The 20,287-nt window shown below is 39.0% G+C and overlaps 1 protein-coding gene across 1 annotated transcript in view; it reads left to right on the forward strand.

Moving 5' to 3' along the window:
- Positions 1 to 20,287, forward strand: part of PRKDC (protein kinase, DNA-activated, catalytic subunit) — a 93,937-nt gene that overhangs the window by 4,168 nt on the left and 69,482 nt on the right. The window contains exons 2-18 of the mRNA XM_070940987.1: positions 660 to 736; positions 983 to 1,075; positions 1,700 to 1,774; positions 1,863 to 1,971; positions 3,095 to 3,207; positions 4,299 to 4,398; positions 5,617 to 5,672; positions 5,768 to 5,798; positions 6,163 to 6,320; positions 6,894 to 7,040; positions 9,808 to 9,972; positions 10,157 to 10,325; positions 12,042 to 12,091; positions 17,226 to 17,231; positions 18,751 to 18,873; positions 19,582 to 19,734; positions 19,915 to 20,030. Of these exons, the coding sequence (XP_070797088.1) occupies positions 660 to 736; positions 983 to 1,075; positions 1,700 to 1,774; positions 1,863 to 1,971; positions 3,095 to 3,207; positions 4,299 to 4,398; positions 5,617 to 5,672; positions 5,768 to 5,798; positions 6,163 to 6,320; positions 6,894 to 7,040; positions 9,808 to 9,972; positions 10,157 to 10,325; positions 12,042 to 12,091; positions 17,226 to 17,231; positions 18,751 to 18,873; positions 19,582 to 19,734; positions 19,915 to 20,030 (1,741 nt within the window). The remainder of the gene's footprint in view (positions 1 to 659; positions 737 to 982; positions 1,076 to 1,699; positions 1,775 to 1,862; positions 1,972 to 3,094; positions 3,208 to 4,298; positions 4,399 to 5,616; positions 5,673 to 5,767; positions 5,799 to 6,162; positions 6,321 to 6,893; positions 7,041 to 9,807; positions 9,973 to 10,156; positions 10,326 to 12,041; positions 12,092 to 17,225; positions 17,232 to 18,750; positions 18,874 to 19,581; positions 19,735 to 19,914; positions 20,031 to 20,287) is intronic.

Below are 20,287 nucleotides of genomic sequence, written 5' to 3' on the forward strand. Positions count from 1 at the left end.
AAGGGCCACAGTTGCCCACCCCTGGTTTAGCGTGAAGTATAAACCCAAGCAAGGTTTGCAAATAACTTGCCTTAAGTTTTTACACTGCATTTAGATTTCCCCTGCGTTTGTGATGTGGAGAATCAAGAGCGTGATCCTTGTTCCCAATATGACATGCATTTCCTGAATGTGCCATTCTTTGTTACATTCATAGGGAGAATATTATATTCTGTAATCTTCATTTGGAAATGCAGGTAGTCCTTGACTTCCGACTAGAATTGGGACCAGAATTTCCATTGCTAGGCAAGGTGGTTATTAAATAAGTTGTGCCTAATTTTACAAGCTTCTTTGCCGCGGTGAAGCAAATCACTGCTCTTGTTAAGTGAATCATGCATAATTAAGTGAATCCAACTTCACCCACTGACTTTGCTTGTTGGAAACAGTTTGGGAAGGTAACTGCAACCATCATAAATATATGGTAGTTGCCAAGCACCCAGTTTTCATCAAGTGACCATGGGGAAGCTGCAATGGTTGTAAATGAGAAGACTGATAATGTCACTTTTTCCAGTACCATTGTAACTTTGAATGGTTGTTAAACCAATGGTTGTAAATCAAGGATTACCTATAGAGTATTTGCTTAATTTATTGAAATATTAATCTGCATTTATTCTTCCCTTCAGCCTTGCAGATTTCACTGGTGTTTTCTAATGAAAATGGACTACTATCATTTATTGATAAATCACTGAAAGTTGAAGATGTAAGTTAAAAATTTAGGGATGAAACTTTTTAAATAGTTTAACTTTATTGAATATTATTTCTAGACAAATTAGGTACATTTTGTTAACATTGGAGGTGATTTGAATTGCTTCTTCAAAAGCTGTGTGTAGCAACTAAGTAAGTGATCTGAGACGGCAGTGTTTATATATATGTTCATTTCATAAGGCTGATATGAAGCCTTATTTTGTCTGAATGTATTCTTAATGAAGATTATTTTTTTTTTTAGTTTAGAGAATGCAGAGAAGAAGCATTAAAATTTATTCTTACCTTTGTGGAAAAGATTGGCCCCAAAGTTCAGCCTTATGCACAAGATGTAAAGGTAGGTTAAAGAAAATTATTTTACTTTTTTTAAATGTCAAACTAGATAATTTTGCTGAGCAAAGTAGAATTAATGTTAGGATTAAAATATTAGTAATTTTAAAAGCTAATTACTTCCATGAAATTTTTGAATTATTTGTTCAATTGAAACTCTCAAACACGAGATAATACTTACCTATACTTCATGAGAAATATTTAAAGTGTCTCAAATGAAAAATGTTACATCTTCCAAACAGATTAGATGTGAAAATTGTATTTTGGATGGAGGTCGGTTGGGAAAACAGGAAACATGATTTGTACTTCATCTTAATTTCATAATTTATCTTCAGAATGCACCCTTTTAATATAAAGTCTGTAACATGCTTGTCCTTCTGAGTCTGAACAATCAACTGTGATTGTAACCTTCTGCCTCAATCTAGAAATTGTACTATTGTAATATTGTTAACATTGTTCTAATCCCCCAGCAGCACTGGCTGGGCGATTCTGGGAGTTGAAGTCCACCCATCTTCAAGCTTCCAAGATTGAGAAACACTGCCTCACCAATTCCATATTTAAAAGTTAGAGGATTTTGGTTGTATTGTTACTATATAATAATATATTATCATTTTTGTCTTTTAAAAATTAGCGAATATGTATTATTGCTTATACAAAAGACAGATCAGCAAGATGTGGAATCCCAGCTCTAGAGCTACTGATCAAGGTAAAATTGATGGCATTGTTTTATATTTTGCTGTACTTTAAAAAATTATTTACCATTCTAATCCTTGGCATGTTGAATATCTTTGTAGTTGCTTCAAAAGTTACAATCATCGAATGCAATGACATACATGAACGTCGGAAAAATCTTTAACAAATTTTATGGAGAACTTGCTATAAAAAGCAAAGTGCCTGATACAGGTAATATTTAACTTGTCTGTCAGTAATTAAGATTAAAAGGTATTTAGCAAGTATTGTAAATTAGTGTCCTAAATAATAAACAGATTGAGATACAGTATAACCTGACAAAAAGTTTCTAATAAGTCTCTAATAAGGTGTAAGTAGTATTGAAAGCAAGGAATGATGGTAACCAATGTAACATTGATTTCGTACAAATTTAATCCTAGTTAATTGTTTTTAAAATTCATTCACAACTTAACATCTTTTTAAAAATGTGCCAGACATCAAGATTTGTTCCACAGGTGATGCAAAAGAGACCAGCCTAAAGGAACATGGCTTGACAATAACTTGTAATTTTTTCTTCCAAAGAAAAAATGCACATGGATGAAGAAGAGTATTCTTCTGGTTTCTGGCTTGACTAGGGAAGAAATAATCTTTACACATGCTTTATTTCTTCTCTGAGTCATTAAAAAGTTATTGCTGAAAGCCTGAGCAATCTTGTGGCAGACTCTTCACTTTTATCAAGTTTATTTGTAATTTGTCTGGCAAATTAAATTAAAACCCAGTTGTAGAAATTATATAATTAAGTAGCTGAGTTTATATACCAGTGATAATTAACCTTTTTGGTGCTGAGTGGCCAAAGCACGTGCAAATTCATGCACGCGTGCCCAAAGTCCCAAAATGCAATGTGAGTGCTTCCCCATGCATGCGCCCCACTCCACCCCCACATGCGTGAGGCCCTCCTGCACCGCTTTTTGGGCCTGGAAGGCCGTCTGCACCACCCCACACATGCACACGCATGTCCCTCACATGCACCCCACGCATGCACGGCAGAGACCTGAAAACTAGCTGGCCGGTGGGAGGCACCCACGCATGCGTGATGAAGCTGGGCTGGAGCGATGGCTTGCATGCCTGCAGAGAGGGCTCTGCATGCCACCTGTGGCATGTGTGCATAGGTTCGCCATCACAGTTATATACAATGAGATTGGCACCCCTCAGGACAATGTATGCAAATGCCAGTAAGAACTTGAAAATCTGTATGTTGCTCTGAATTAAATCCTCCTATATTTGATGATAAGGGAAAGTAATTGGGGTAATTGACAGAAAATATAATCAAGTGATTAAGATGCTATTTTTTTTTAAGTGTTGGAAAGGATTTATGAGCTCTTGGGAGTCTTGGGTGAAGTTCAACCTAGTGAAATGATTGACAATTCTGAAAACCTATTCCGCGCTTATCTGCGAGAATTAAAAATACAGGTAAGAAAGGTTTTTGCATTTGATATGGAAGGTTGAGGTTGTTTTCTTAAAAGTGTTGATAATGCTGACTCTTAATACCTCATATATTGCTATTTGTATTATGATACAGGTTTTAATGGGCTATTCCAGTTTATTGTATCAAATTGAATAGATATTTTTCCAATGTGTGCTTTTTATATATATATATATATATATATATATATATATATATATATATATATATATATATATAAATTTTGAAATATAAATGAACAGGAATTGGCAGAAGTGAGACTTAAAATTAATGCAACTTGAGTTAGTGAGATAAATGTTTATAAACACATTTAATATTTTTAAAAATATTTAATGAGAATTTGGAAATCTGTATATTGAATTGGATTAAATTTTTCTATATAATGAAGGGCAAAAATAATTTGCATAACTGGTATTAAAATAGAAATAGGTGAAAAGGATGCTAAATATTTTTTGTAAATGTATTAGAAATTATATGTAAGCTCCTGGGAATCAGGTAAAGTTTATCCTTTATTTACTTACAACTTATAATTTATATTTATGTACATTTTTCTGTTGCTTATATAGTATTCTTACACATGTAATTAAAACTATGCATTCTAAACTTTATAGAACCGTAAAATAAAACAACTGATCTATATATGCAGTATATCAGAATGATGAATATAACTCTTATTGCTGTAGAAATTAGCTCGCTTCTAGGAAAGTCAGATTTTACAAACCTATCTTTTAGCATCAGTTATTCATTTGTAATAGAAGTCTGTTTATTTAAGGTATATATAAATGGTGCCAATTTGACAGAATTGCCAAATAACTTTAAAGACAGTTGATAAGAACTTGGTTAGTGCTATCACAACCCTGTATGATTTATTGATTACTTATGTGTCAACATTTTCTGGATTATTCATCCTATCTGCAATAACAGTGATGAAACGATTCTTTGGTACCCCGATATACATCAGAAGTACCACATTTGTTCCATAATCTGACAATAAATGCATTACTAAAATGTTGACGTTTATTATTATTATTGTTATTTCAAATTTTTTTAATGCAATCATTTATTTTCTCATTTTCAGATGACCTCTGCAACAAGGCAACCTAAATTCCCTATTGTAGCAGGGTGTCTGAAAGGACTGACTGCACTTATGTATAATTTTACCAAATCCATGGATGAAGGTATAATCTTTATTTTACTAAAATAACCCAATAACAAAAAAGCATACAGTTTTTTTCCTGTATAAAGTTGTGTTTTACCAAAAAGGCTAAATCTCTTAAGGATGGAGACACGGAAACATTGTCAAGGTTGGAAAGTTCATGCCTCAAGCCATCCAATTTAAATCTCATTTCACTGTTTGGAATAATTTGCTTCAAGATCAGACCACTTTCATTAAAGTGAAAATGGCCAAATTTGTGGTAAAAAAAAAATCTCAATGTTGAACAATTTGCACACATATTTAAAATGAAAAGCCTTGCTGACTGCTTATAAACTGTGGAAACTTTCTATGAATTACTTTCTTGCTTTGTATGATACTAAAACTGATTTATCAATTTGAGAAGCATTTGGTATAAAACAAGCTTATGGATACTTTCCTAGATTAATTCATATATAAAAGGAGCCTATAAATATTTAGAATCGTCAAAAGGTGATTTTGTGACTTCTTTGATCTTGGTAATCTGTTTTATTGGAATAGCATTAATTCCCTTTATTTAACCTGTTGTAAGTGGATACTTTGCTTTTCTCCTTTTTCTAGAACTATTTTTAGATTGTTAAAATGTTTTTAGTGCCCTTTCCAAGTAATTAGTTCTGTTAGGATCTTAAAGCAGATTAGCAGATATTTCATAGTGTTTGGATTTCTTCTCTGAAGGTTTTATAAAATTAGGATATGCGAGAGTCGAGTAGAACAAATTGATAAAAATTGAAACTTCCAATTGTTCTCTACAGTTCATTCTAATAATTTTCTAGGCTTTATGGTGCAGCTATATGGAGATTTCCTGTTTCCTACAATAGCAAAAGTAGAATGGACCAAAATGGGAATGCCTTGGATTGGGGTGGGTCTTGCTTAATGATTGGTAGGATTTGGTTATCAGTGGCAAGAGAATGCCAGGATTTCCGCTGCTTAAGGAATGCAGTTACATGATGTTGCACTTTCTGACCATATTGCTTAGCAACGGAAATTCTGATCCCAATTATTGTTTGTTAACCAAGGCCTTACCTGTATGCTAAATAAACATGGTGGATTAGTTTGGCTTAGTTTGTTAGGAAGTCCTTGTTGAATCAGAGCAATATGTTGGAATAAAGAATTGTTGATATCTGACTTTTATGACATGTGAGAAAAGGATTAAATTCACACAACTCTTGTCATTACTATGTTTATATTGTTCCTCTATCCACAGATCCCCGAACATCAAAAGAGATCTTTGATTTTGCAGTGATGGCAATAAGTCCACAGGTATATAGAGTGTCTCTTCTAACTTCTTCTTAAATGAAGATTCTGACATATCAATTTGACAAATTATTCTTATTCTGAACCCTTTGAAATTGCAGATTGATTTAAAAAGATATGCAGTGCCTCTTGGTAAGAATTTCTTATTTTCTTATGAAATAGTTCTGTGGTGACAAAATAGTTTCTGTGATAACATATTGTGCTTGTGTTCTTTAGATATACTTTAATTTCAGCTCCCATTATCATCCAATATAATTACAGTTTAGATTAGGTTGACATGTGCTTTCCATTTAGAAAAGACATAGATAAATCACATGGGGTTTTTTTCCCCAAGGAAATATTTAAAAACTAACAAAATAAATAACAATTCAACAATTTTGTCAAAAGTAGTTTTATAAAAAAGTAATCATCCAAAACTCTTAAAATCTACTATAAAAATATTTTGGAAATAATTGAAACAAAATGGTCAATGTAAATTAAAATGTTTACTTTACAGCTGGTCTACATTTATTCAGTAAGCATGCTATTCAGTTCAGCACTCGTCTTTTAGACAATTATGTCTCCTTGTTTCAAACAATGTCTAAATGGTGTGGCCATCAAAATGCAGAACTCAAGAAAGCTGGTCATTCTGCGTTGGATTCATTTCTTAAACAGGTATAAAAAATACAGCTGTTATCTGGCAGAATTCCTAGAATGTATGAATTCCTAGAATAGTGAAACAGTCTACATATAAGTTTGCCTCTTGTTGTAAGTAAGAAATGAGTTATGCATACTAGCTCTAGCCTGGTTTACATTTTTCAAAGAAGAATGGAACAACTTTAGATCAGCGAATTCAAAAAAATTTAAAATCTATCTAGGGGCAACCATATTTTATCTCTTTTCTTCCCTTTTATGTTCATTAATATTAGACTGAATTCAGAGTTGTGAGGATCTCAGAGATTCATGAAGGCATGAAGAGTTTATTCACATTTTTAAAAGCAGATCTTCCTTTCATCTCTTAAACGATATCTGTTTTCATGGCCTGTTGGATTGTAGGCCTCCTAAAAGTTTTATTATGTTACTTTTAATATCAATAGATCACTGCTTCTTGTTCCTTCAAATGTGTTAGCATTTTATTACATAATTTTGGAAAACAATTAGCAATGTTAATAATAGATAAATGTAAGACTGTGGAAAATATTTGAATATTCAAATGATAAAATTACTAATTTTACGTATAATTTTAAGGTTTCATCAATGATTGCCAAAGATGTTGAAATACATAGGGATAAGTTACACTTCTTTATGGAAGAATTTTATGATATCATTAGAAATATGGATGCCAGCAACAAAGAACTGTCCATTGCTATTCGTGGTTATGGACTATTTGCAGCGGTATGTAGTTTTCTTCATGATATGAAGGTATTCTGAAGGAATGCAATGCTACAAATTATTTATTTATTTATTTATTTATTTATTTATTTATTTATTTATTTATTTATTATTTCAATTTGTATCCCGCCCTTCTCCTAGTGGACTCAGGGCAGTGCACAGCCAGAACTAAAACACATACCAATACAAAATTTAAAATTTTTAAAAGAATTATATGACTTTGGCCCAAAATTTAAAACATTCAAACTAAAACCCATTGACAATTTAAAAGGCTAAAAAAAAGGGGGGGGGGTTTCACGCCAGCCCTGCTTGATGGAAAAGAAAAGTTTTTAGGGCACGGCGAAAGACCCGGAGATCAGATATCCTTCGTATCTCCGGGGGCAAATCGTTCCAGAGGGCAGGAGCTGCCACAGAGAAGGTCCTCCCCCTGGGGGTCGCCAGCCGACATTGCCTGGCTGATGGCACCCTGAGGAGTCCCTCTCTGTGGGAGTGTACTGGTTGGTGGGAGGCTATTGGCGACAGAAGATGGTCCCGCAAATACCCAGGTCCTATGCCATGGAGCGCTTTAAAGATGGTGACCAACACCTTGAAGCGCACCCGGAAGACCACTGGAAGCCAATGCAGCTCACGCAGGAGAGGTGTCACATGGGAGCGCCCCCTCGCTCCCATAATCCCCCACGCGGCCTCATTCTGGACCAGTTGGAGCCTCCGGGTGCTCCTCAAGGGGAGCCCCATGTAGAGAGCATTGTAGTAGTATATGGGAATGGGAATAAGGTTTTATTTTATATATTTGGCTAGTCATGTTCTGTAGAAATTTTGTTAATTGTTTATAATGTTTTAATAACATTTAAAAATACAAAGATAAAAAACCCAATATATACTAAGAAATATATTAAAAATACAAAGAGAAAAAAAAAGGGGGAGGGGAGAGGCAAAAAGGGAAAAATATATTAAAAAGAAGAATGAAAGAAAAACATAAAAAGAAATGACTTCCATCTTCAGCAAGACAAGTACAATCATTTTCAATAATTTAACACCACCTTTAATATTCCAACCAAATATTTCTTTATCCCATATAGAAATCTTGTTAAATCCTATGCTGTACTACAAGTAAAATTCTGCTTGATGTGAATAGAGACTTTAGGAACATTGCAAATATAGAAAGGGATTTCTAACTAAAAATTTCCCCCTTTTCTTTAAATTTAATTTTCTTTGTATACAAAAATAAAATTAGTAAATACATTTTGAACATGTTCTTTTATAGTTAAAACTATTAAATTAGAAATGGATAATCATGAAGGCTTTTTTTATTTTGTGTAGAAGACACAGATGCCTTCTGTTCCAAACTATAGTTTTTTTAACTGGTTTAGGATTTTTTGTCATTTTATTCTATTTTACATATGTTTGTATTAAATTGGTACATTTTATACTATAACTATTGTATTTTACCCTACTCTCATTTTAAATTGTTTGTTTAGAATTTTATTGATAATATGTGTTTGAACCAGAGGTGGGTTTTAGCAGGTTCTGACCAATTCTGGAGAATCGGTAGCGGAAATTTTGAGTAGTTTGTAGAACCGGTAGTAAAAATTCTGCCTGGCCCCGCCCCCATCTATCCTCTGTCTCCCAAGTCCCAGCTGATCGGGAGGAAATGGGGATTTTGCAGTATCCTTCTCCTGGATTGGGGAGGGAATGGAGATTTTACAGTATCCTTCCCCTCCCATGCCCATCAAGCCATGCCACGCCCACCAAGCCACACCCACAGAACCGGTAGTAAAAAAAATTGAAACCCACCTCCAGTTTGAATCTGTATGTTGATTTGGTCATAGGTAATCAATTTTTTCTATTAAAAAAAAATCCTGGTTTTAGGAGACTATTGAATAGTTCAGGATGCTGTTGATTCTTGTAGTCCTATGCAGTTGGAAATTCATTCCACTCATGCAACTGGATGTTGAAATTCAAACGAATGTACTATAAATCTAAGATTATATTAAAGGTTTTGATTATGCAGAAAGTTGACAGAAAACGTGGTGTTCTTTAGATATTACGTTATATCCCATTTAAATTGTTTTGTGTCAATCTTCAAATTTGTGCATAAATATTACTAAATATTTAATGCATTATCAGAATGCTGGAGAAGAACTCCATACAGGTAGTCCTCAACTTAAGAGCACGACTGAGCCCAGAATTTTTGCTGCTAAGTGAAACATTTGTTAAGTGAATTTTGCCTTTCTTTCTACAATGTTAGGTGAATCGCTGCAGTTGTAAATTATTGTGTTAATCTGTATTCCTCATTGACTTTGCTTGTCAGAAAGTCACAAAAATTATTCCATGACCCTGGGACACTATCAAAAATATGAGTCAGTTGCCAAGCATCTGAATTATGATCACATAATTTCACGTAGGTGAAAAATGGTAACTTCAAATGGTCACTAAACAAACTGTTTTAAGCCGAGGACTACTTCTATTAGATAGGTAGAAGATGTTTTAAACAAACTGTCTTAGAGAGCATTTTGTACATCTCTCTGGCTTTTCTATATCAAATTACTTCTACTGAATATTGAATAGAACATTTCAAAGAAGTCAGATCATGTTAAATGACTTTTGGACAAAATACATTAATGAATGACTTAGTAATTTCTAAAGAAATTTTGACATGGTCCATAAAAGGAGTAAAATAATCCAGAATTGTCCATTCCCTAATTGATGGATTTTGCATATTCCTAACCTTAACCCTATATAATAGTTTTTGTATTTTCTCCACTTAAAGCCTTGTAAAGTTATCAATCCAAAGGATGTTGACTTCATGTATGTGGAACTCCTTCAGCGCTGTAAGCAAATGTATCTAATTGAGGCAGAAACCATTGATGACCATGTGTATCAGCTCCCAAGCTTTCTTCAATCCATTGCAAGTGTTATAGTCCACTTGGACACTGTAAGTAAGCAGTTTAAACCTGATTTGTGAGGCTATTTGTATGTTCAGGAAATATATGGACCTCCACTGATGAAGATGCTAATATAATTTTTTCTTTGGATTGAAAAATACAACAACAGATTTTAGAAATTTTAGAAAACGGGCAACTGCTTTTTTCTGATATCTCCTCTTGTTCTTCTTCTAGATTCCTGAGATATACACTCCAGTTCTTGAACGTCTTATGATAGTTCAAATAGATAGCTTCCCACAATATAGTGCCAGGATGCAAACAGGATGTTGTAAGTCTATTGTGAAAGTATTTTTAGCTTTGGCAGCAAAAGGCCCAGTGCTGTGGAGTTTTATGAGCACTGTCGGTGAGTATTCGATACTGTACAAACAAATGTGTATTGTTCCTTTGACTTCAGTATGAATTTAGGTTTGAATAACAAATTTAAGGAAGCAGTAGTGATAGTAAGCTTAGGCATTTCCTGATAATTGCTATTTAACTTTTGCAGCAATTAGAATATATTGTTACATTAAAGATTTGCATCTTTTAATACAACAACCCTTCAATTTGGATTTGGATTTCTGAAACAGTTTTCCCGAACTCCATCATACTCTCCACCATTTTGGAGGACATTGCTGACTTTCAATTTATTTTTTAAATTCCTCCCTGACAGTCATGACTTAAATACTATTAATTTTCACTAATTTTTTCTTTTCCTCATTCCTGTAACAAAAAGGCTTCTTATACCATAATGAAGTTCGAATTAGGCTTAACAAAATGTATGAACCCATTGAGTAAACTTAAGCATTATATATGAACTCTACACAGCAAACTGTGATTTTAAAATCTTGGCTTAGAGTTTTGTACCAATTCCAGTTTCTAATGCTAGTTTGTTATAGTTTTCTTTTGAGTCAGGTATTTTTCCTGTTTTTAAGTGCTAGAAGGTAAGAGGTTCCATGTTTCCATCTTAGTTTAGTTTTGCTTAGACTAGATTCCGGATGGGAAGAAGACAAAAGATTTATTACCAGCAAGATACTGGGTCAAAAATCACCTTTTTAACCTTTTATTTTCTTATGATCTGGAAATAAGAAGGGGGAAGACTTACTGTCTATAAATAGGATGATTGATACAGTCAGAAATTAGCAGTTGATTACTGAATTGAACAAATAATTAAGTTTGATAGTCTAGACAAATCAGTGAAATACATTGCATAAGTTGCCATGCAAAAAGACTTAGAAATTACAGAAAAGTAATGGTAATGGCTAGTTTAACATGATAAAGGATGCTGTAAATCTTATTCAGTTAACAACTGGACCATTTTAAGATGCCATTTTAAGATTTCATCATTGTCACTGTGAAAAGGAGAGAGTTTTTAGAAGTTTTCATTTTCTTTGAGTTCAGTGGCTAGTGAAAAGTTGTCATTGTAAAACTTAATTGTGAGTACAGGTAGTCTTCAACTTATAACCATTAGTTTAACAACAGCCCAAAGTTACTATAGCCTTGACAAAATGGCTTGCATTCCATTCTTGAAGTTACTATTCTTGCATCACTCCCATGATCACATGATTGCAATTTGGGCATTTGGCAACTGGCTTGCATTTACTTAATGACCGCATTGCTTAGCCATCAAAATTCAGGTCCCAATTGTGGTCGTAAGTCAAAGATTACCTGTTGCAAAAGTCTGTCATAAAATTGGGTTCATATTTAGGCCTCAGAGAAGTACAGCAGATTGATCGTTGCAATACCCATCTCCCCTTTGTAATGGGAACATAGAATTTTTGTTGCATTAGGACATGAGCGGTATGAGCCGTAGTGGTCCAGTGGTTAGAGTGCAGTACTGCAGGCAACTTCGGCTGACTGCCAGCTGACTGCAATTTGGCAGTTCAAAGCTCACCAGGCTCAAGATTGACTTCCATCCTTCCGAGGTCAATAAAATGAGGGCCCAGATTGTTGGCGGCAATATGTTGACTGTAAACCACTTAGAGAGGGCTGTAAAGTGGTATATAAGTCTAAGTGCTATTGCTAGTATTTTGAGGCCAGCTTATTGAAATACTAAATAAAAACAAACTGTCTTCAATTTCAGTGCATCAGGGTTTAATCAGAATCTGTTCAAAACCACTGGTCTTTTCAATGGTAAGTTTACTGGGGTTTTGTGGAATTAAATGTGTATCTACAGAATTGGAAAAAGTACTTATTTACAATTTAGGGACAGTTATTCAATTATGAATTTCAACAATGTTCTCCCTTACCAGAAAATTTAGAATGTGGTATACTGGTATTGGGGGAATGACTTTGGGAAACTGGTTCCAGAGATGCTTCTTAGGAATAATCGGATAAGAGAAAACATAGTCCACAGCTGGATAATGGGTGGGGTAAGAGGCTCAGAAGAGACCCCCGTAATTTTTTAGTGTTGTTCAGCCAATAGTGCCACTGAGGAGTGCCGCTATATAGGGCGGCCAAAGGGGCAAAGGTGAATAGGGGAGTAGAAGCAGCCCTATAGTTGTAAGTGCTGATAGGCTGCAAATCCCCAAATGTTGATCTTGTGACCATGGGGGTACTGCAGTGGCCATAACTTTGGGAACCAGGCACAAGTACCACTGAACAAATGATCATAACTCAAGGACTATTTATATCCATTTTTAATTTTCATTTGCCTGTATGTTACCTCTTTATTCAAACCTCTTGATTTCTATTGCAAGAAACATAAATAGGAATCCCAGCAGATTTATTAGGAACCCATTCAGCACTTTTCAGTTAATTTGTATTGTACCAGATGAAGGCATTTTGAAGAATATTTCAGTATGTCTTGGCAAAATGTTCTTGCTTATTTATTATCATGGAGTCTTAGATTAAGTATTGAAAACTATATAAATTTCCTTGATGAGGGTGTGACATTGTCCAGATGAGGGTTGTATCAGTCGGATCTGATGCTGGCTGAGTCATAATTTTTGACCACTCCCCTTGCTCCGCCCCTTTCATGCTCAGTTTAGACTCAGTCGGCCTGAGAGAAACATCTCCTACAGATCTGGCTATACAGCCCAGGTCTGTTCAATATCACAGAATTGTAAGTCTTTTTGACCACCTTTTTATTTCTCTAGTTTAAAATTGTTACTTCCCCTTTAAATTTTTTTCCCCCCTTCTATTGTAGCCTGCCGGTTTTGCCTTGCTAGAGCGTCCTAAGCTGCAGGCTTTGCTTCGCTCCTGGCGGCGGCCATTTTGAAAGCCCCATTTTAAAAGGGAACTTTTTTCCTTTTTCTTTTTCCTGTCTTTTTTGGGGGGGATTTTTTTTGATCTATCCCACCAACGATTGTTTAAGGGGCCCTAGACCACAATACCACCAACAATAATAGCGATTCCCTAATTTTAAGGGAAATTGCCAAATCGGGCCGCCGCCCACGCTACAGCGATCCCAAAACCGCTGATCAGCTGTAGAGCGGTTAATTGAAGTGCCGCGGCAATTTTAAAAGGAAATTTTTTGCCGCTTTGCCACCAACGAGTCTGCAAGTTTGGGGGGGGGCAGCAAGCTTCTTCTTGCCTCCCCCTGTGGCATTTCTAGCCAGTATTTTTTATTTTTTTCTCATCGTGGCTGTGGGGGCGCTGAGGAGGTCCGTTTCTAGGCTTGCCTAGACAGATACCTCCAGAGCAGAGTTTCCTCCTGCTCAAGTGTGACCTGGCAGCCATCGTGCTTAACGCCAGAGTCGTTGCCATCTCAAATTTCAACCACGTGGCGAAACTGAAACCAAAAGCTATTTCTCCAGTCGACATCGTGGTCGCAGTGAGTATACTAAAGATGGCGGATTGCTCTTCCCATGGGGAGGAAAATACTATGTACACTGGGAACAAATCAACTTCCAAACGTAAGCACCTTTCTAAGCCTGAGGAGAAGGATTTAACAAAGAGGCATAAATCTCTAGAAAAGCAAGTTAGTGAGGTGCCTGCAACAGAGCCTGGTAAGGGGACCCCCCCCCATCTACCCCCCCTCCTCCCATTTCAACTGTTAGCCAGGCCTGGTCTTCGGAGGGAGAGGGTAATGTTCTTCAACAAGACCAAAGCAATTTGCAAAACCCCTTTGCAAGTCAATTAATGACCCCTGCAACTCCTGTATTTGGTGGCCATGCAGCTGCAGCTGCTTCAACAGGTGAATCCTCTATGCCTGTGCTAACCCCCGAAGATCCTTTAAAAAATGTGCCAGAAGGATTGAGAATTCTGATTGAACAGGCCATTGCTTCTAGAATGGCAGCCAATATTCATGGTCACCACTCTGGCTCTGCTATTTCAGAGCGAACTGCCCGTATTAGAATTTCTCCTGCAGTCAGTCTTACTGGCTCTCATTCTCCTGCAGCCTCCAGAGTTAGTGAAGCCTTTGTGTTTGAGGAAGAGAGACATTCTGACCTATCAGATGATGAGGGAATAATCCAAGATCAACCTGCCTTTACAGGATTATTTCCCCCCAATAAATTCAAGTCTTTATTGCATAAGGCTCGCTTAACAGCCGCCTTAAAGGAAGATGAATACTTTCAAGAGATGCAGGAGGCTCAAAAGGGTGGACTACAGGGACCTTTTTCTGAGCCCCCCCCCTGAACTTTGTTATGTACCAACTCCACAACTGTTCATAGACGTGGTAAAGAAACAGTGGGCTGGGCCTGCAACCATGGCATCTGCACATGGTTCAGATAAGAAATATTATGCTGTTGCTCCAAAGTTTGCTCAACTCTTGCAAGTTCCACCTGTAGACAGTCCTGTAGCGGCCCTTTCCTCTTCTTCTTCATACGTAACTGGGGATACTTCTGAAGGTCTAAGGCCAGAAGACAAAAAGTTAGAATTTCTGTTTAAAAAGAACCATCAGGCCTCGGCATGGGCAATTCAATCAGCTTCATCAGCCTCATTTTTTAATAGAACTACCATCCTTTGGCTTCAATAGTTACAGGCAAGGGTACCCCCCAGTGAGGTTCGCCTTCATCAGGATATTAATAAAATCATTGCTGCCACTCAATTTTCGGCTGATGCAACCTTGAATTCAGCCAAATTTGCATCCAGAGCCTTAGCTTCTACAGTTTCAGCCCGCAGGATGCTCTGGCTTCGCCAATGGCCTGCTGACCTTAAGGCCAAATGGCGCTTGGCTGCAGCTCCATATTCTGCAAACAAACTATTTGGGGAATCACTTGACCCTCTTCTTGTAGAGACACGGGACAAGCGAAAAATTTTGCCCTCAACATACAAACGGGCTGAAGGAAGACCCTCTCCATATTACAGAAGGCCTTCCTTTCGTTCCTACCCCCAGGGAGGCCCCTCCAGGCAGGAATATCTTCAGGGATCCTATCGATCCTCGGACCGTCAATATTTTCGGGACAGGAGCAGACAATTCCAGCCCAAACGGTCCTTTCGGGGTTCTGGTTTCCGCCAGCCCCGCAGTCGTAAGTGACTCACTACCAAATCCTCCAGTAGGGGGTCGCCTGTCCCTCTTTGCGGACAGGTGGGAAAGGTCATCTTCAGACCTTTGGGTTCTTTCAGTTGTGAAATTCGGCCTCCCCCTGGAATTTCTCTCCAGGCCTCCAGCGAATCCAGACGTCAATTAATGAACCAAGCAGTTCAGCACCTACTACAGATTCACGCCATAGAGGAGGTCCCCCACGATCAATGGAAACAGGGGTATTATTCCATCCTGTTCGTAGTTCCAAAGCGGTCAGGGGGGTGGAGAGCCATTCTGGACTTAAAAAATCTCAACTCATACATAGTGTATCGCAGATTCAAAATGTGTTCACTAACCTCTATTCTTCAAGGGATTCGTCCCAACGATTTTCTAGTTTCCATAGACCTCATGGAGGCTTATCTTCACATTCCCATCCTGCCAAAGCATCGACAGTATCTCCGATTCAGCTATGCAGGAAAGCATTTTCAATATCGGGCTCTTCCCTTCGGACTGGCATCTGCACCAAGGGTCTTCACAAAGGTCCTGGCGGTGGTGGCGGCTCACCTGAGACAACAACCGGTAAGGATCCAGGCTTACCTGGACGATATTCTGATTCAGGCTCACTCTCAAGAGCAAGCCTTACACGACCTACACCTCACGATTCAAACCCTGAACGACCATGGGTTCTTGGTCAACTACAAAAAAAGTCAGTTAGTGCCAGTCACCAGGATCACCCATCTTGGCGCCATCATAGACGCAGCCCAGGGGACCGTCTACCTAACCTTGGAACGACGGTCAGACATCAGGGACCTAGTAGCTCTCATTCGCAGAACTCCATCAGTTCCATTGGCCACTCTATCCAAGCTCTTAGGCAAGATGGTCTCCTGCGTCCAGATCGTCCCATGGGCACACCTTCACGCTCGCCACTTGCAGTGGTTCCTGCTTCCTTTTCAAAAGAAACGCCAAGCTCACACCATGTCAACAGTCAAAGTTCCACTCTCAGTCAGGCGATCGCTAGGTTGGTGGACATCGCCTTCTCTCGACAAGGGGTGTCTCTTCATGAATCACGACCGACTTGTACTCACTACAGACGCCAGCCTTCACGGATGGGGGGCTCATCTTGCATCACACGTGGCTCAGGGCCGTTGGTCTGCATCAGACCTCGCCAACCCTATCAACTGGCTGGAGCTGAAGGCCATTCGTCTCGCTCTCACACACTTTCACCGGTTCGTGCAACACCGTCATGTTCTGGTGTTGACAGACAATATGGCGGCGAAGGCACATGTCAACCGTCAAGGGGGCACCCACTCAAAGCGCCTCATGGAGGAATCATTTCGCCTGGGCAAGTGGGCAGAACAACACCTCCTCTCCATCAGAGCGGACCACATTGCGGGGTCGGAAAACACACAGGCGGATTTCCTGAGCAGGACAGAGGTGGACAACAGCGAGTGGCAGATTCATCCCGACATATTTCATCAGATTTGCAACAGGTTCGGCATCCCAGCCATAGATCTCTTCGCCACACACCTGAACAATCAGCTTCCTCGCTTCTTCTCGAGGTTCCCGACGCCAGGGGCGGAAGGGGTCAACGCTCTCCGTCTCACCTGGCCGCCGGGTCTTCACTATGCCTTTCCACCGCTGCCTCTGATTCCGGCCCTGATTCGGAAGGTCATCGCCGACAGAGCAGAAATTATCCTCGTGGCTCCCCACTGGCCACGCCGTCCGTGGTTCGCAGACCTGGTCAGTCTCTCCACATTTCACCCTTGGAGGATTCCACCAGACGAGATTGTCCTGCGTCAGGGGAACCTTCTTCATCCGGACCCTCAGTGGCTCCAACTGACTGCATGGCGCTTGAAGGGGCCCGTCTAAGGCAGGACAATTATTCAGATAGGGTGATTCACATTGTTCAAGCCTGCAGACGTAAATCCACAGTCAGACTCTACAATATCTCCTGGCTCGCCTTTTATAGGTGGTGCCACTCCCGGCAGATAGATCCTGTTTCAGCCTCACCTGCCCAGATCTTGGAGTTCCTCAGAGATGGGTTTGACCGTGGTCTGGCCCATAGTACCCTTCGGAGACATGTGGCGGCTCTGTCTACGGCCTTGTCCAGTCCATCCGGCCGACCACTCACTCAGCACCCTGTGATAAAAAAGTTCCTGCGAGGAGCCAGGCTCTTGCGGCCCTCCTCGATTCATAGATACCCTACTTGGGATTTGCCCAAGGTCCTTAACGCTTTAACTGAGACTCCCTTTGAACCCCTCCGCACGGTTCACCTTCGCTTTCTCACCCTTAAGGTGGTTTTCCTTATAGCCATAACTTCAGCCCGTCGCATTTCGGAGCTGGCAGCCCTCTCAGTTAGGGAGGATCTCTGTGTTTTCCGGCCGGACACAGTTATTTTGAGATTGGACCCTTCCTTTATTCCCAAGGTTAATTCCCCCTTTCACAGGGCCCAAGAGGTTATTTTGCCCAATTTCTGTCCCCGGCCCTCTCATGCCTTGGAACGAAGGTGGCATACCTTAGATGTACGGAGGGCCCTAAAGATTTATATCAAAAGGACTGCTCCCTTCAGGAAGTCAGAGGCTTTGTTTGTTTCCTTTTTGCCAGGCTCCCTAGGGCTCAAAGTCTCTTCTGCCACAATTGGTAGATGGATCAGGGCTTGCATCGCCTCGGCATATCAGGCCCAGGCGATTCCTGTTCCCAATAGCATTACTGCCCACTCCACTAGGAGTGCTGCTACCTCAGCAGCTTGGGCGACTCAGGCCTCCCTTGAGGAGGTATGTAGGGCAGCCACCTGGTCTACCCCCTCGCCATTTATTCGTCATTACAAGATAGATACCTTTGCTTCTGCTGAAGCGTCATTTGGCAGGAGGGTTTTGCAGCAGGTGCATCGTGCGAGGGTCTCTCCAGGCCCTTCGACATCCCGCCCTTGAGACAGCCAAATCTTTGGTATGTCCCTCATCTGGACAATGTCACACCCTCATCAAGGAAATTGGGCATTGGTCTTACCTTAAATGCCAGATTTCTTGAGTGGGGTGACATTGTCCAGCCCCTCCCTCTGTCTCAGTGCCTGTACAGTTTATTGTTCTTGTTCAGTAGTTTTTTTCCAGTTGTCCCGTTGGACCGATTTACTTCCTCCTGATAACGGTGGTTCCTGTTGGAGATACTTCTGGTGGCCTTCCTTCGTCAAAACTGAGCATGAAAGGGGCGGAGCAAGGGGAGTGGTCAAAAATTATGACTCAGCCAGCATCAGAGCCGACTGATACAACCCTCATCTGGACAATGTCACCCCACTCAAGAAATCTGGCATTTAAGGTAAGACCAATGCCCATTTTACTTATAGTTACTTCAACATTGCAATGTCTTTCAGGATTTTTTTGGAAAGAATATTTCCAAATCAGAAGAATCAAATTCATCTGGAGAAGTAAGGACTGGGAAATGGAAAGTGCCTACATATAAGGATTACCTAGATCTCTTTAGAACCTTACTTAGCTGTGATACAATGAAGGTAAAGAAAAACTTAAGCAAGGTTAAGAATAATAATTAATATATTGTTACGATTCATGATACAATTTCTGCTGGAAAAAAACTATAAATAGTTTTGTCTCCTGGCGCACTCTTTCTTTCTGTCACCTTCATCTTATAAGAGATTATAGTTGTTCAAAGTGTTCTTTTTCCTCATGTCCAGTTCAGTATTTCTGAGGTCTCATAGATGTTGATCAAACTAGCTGGGCATGAACAAAATGACCTCTCCAAAGCTTTTGTAGATGCAGTATGTGCAGTTTAATCTTTAATGTGGTAAACAACCATTGAAATACAATGCCATAAATACATTTAACCAAAAAAGAGTTGTAGAGCTCCTATGTTTGGGATTCCTATATACATATCACTCAAAGGTAGGTTTCAGATATTACCACCAGTTTGCCATGCTTGCTTCGCCCACATACCTTCCACACATGCACCCAGCCTTCCGCGCATGTGCTTTGCTCACGTGCGCACGTTCCGCACATGTACCCAGTCTCAAAAATGTGGCTAAATAGGACAGCATAGCACCCGGGTGGGTGGGCCCACCCGCGATTTCTGCTACCGGTTCGCCCCAACCGGTCCAAATCTTCTATCACTTAATTTTAAAATATCTGTATTTTTTTGATTAATTGGCAAAAAACCAATATAATGTGCAATAGCAGAGTTTTCTTTCCTTCCTTCTCTATTAAAGGATATCCTATTGACAGATGAAGTCTGTTTAACTGAAAATTCACCACTACTGTCTCTAAATCGTCTGTTATATGATGAACTCATTAAATCTGTCATAAAAATAATTGATAAACTGGATCTTACAGTTCAGAAACAGAACATTAAGGAAGAGAAGGTAGGATTTACTTTTTTAAAAATAAATATTAATATAGAATTATTCAGTCTTTTTTCCCCATATTATTGTTTTCAAGGTCCCTTATTGGGTTTTTGTTCTTATTTGAGCAGTTTGCAAGAATTTTATAGTGGCAAACTTGAAAATCAGTTCCAAAACTGCTTCTGAAACTTTTTTCCTCAGGATGGAAGTGAAGGGGATGCCCATCTGACAATTCCTACCTCTGATCCAGCTGCAAATCTTCAGCCATCTAAGCCTAACGACTATTCTGCCTTCATTAACTTAGTGGAATTTTGCAGGTAATAATAGGACTAAAAAAGCAGCATATGTGCGAGATGCATCATTTAACATACTGTGTTTTCATCATTCTTACTAAAATATCCTGGCAAAGCTTCACAAATGTACCATTTACTTATTTAGGATATTTTAAAGTAGTTGAAATCCCGATACTCCCATGTTACACACCTCCTGCGTGATTTGCATTGGCTACCGGTTGCCCTCCGGGTGAGATTCAAGGTGCTGGTGTTGACCTATAAAGCCCTACATGGCTTAGGAC

This window comes from Pituophis catenifer, unplaced genomic scaffold (genome assembly GCF_029215685.1).
Source record: "Pituophis catenifer annectens isolate HBS135680 unplaced genomic scaffold, rPitCat1.0.hap2 SCAF_3, whole genome shotgun sequence".
Lineage (NCBI taxonomy): Eukaryota > Metazoa > Chordata > Lepidosauria > Squamata > Colubridae > Pituophis > Pituophis catenifer.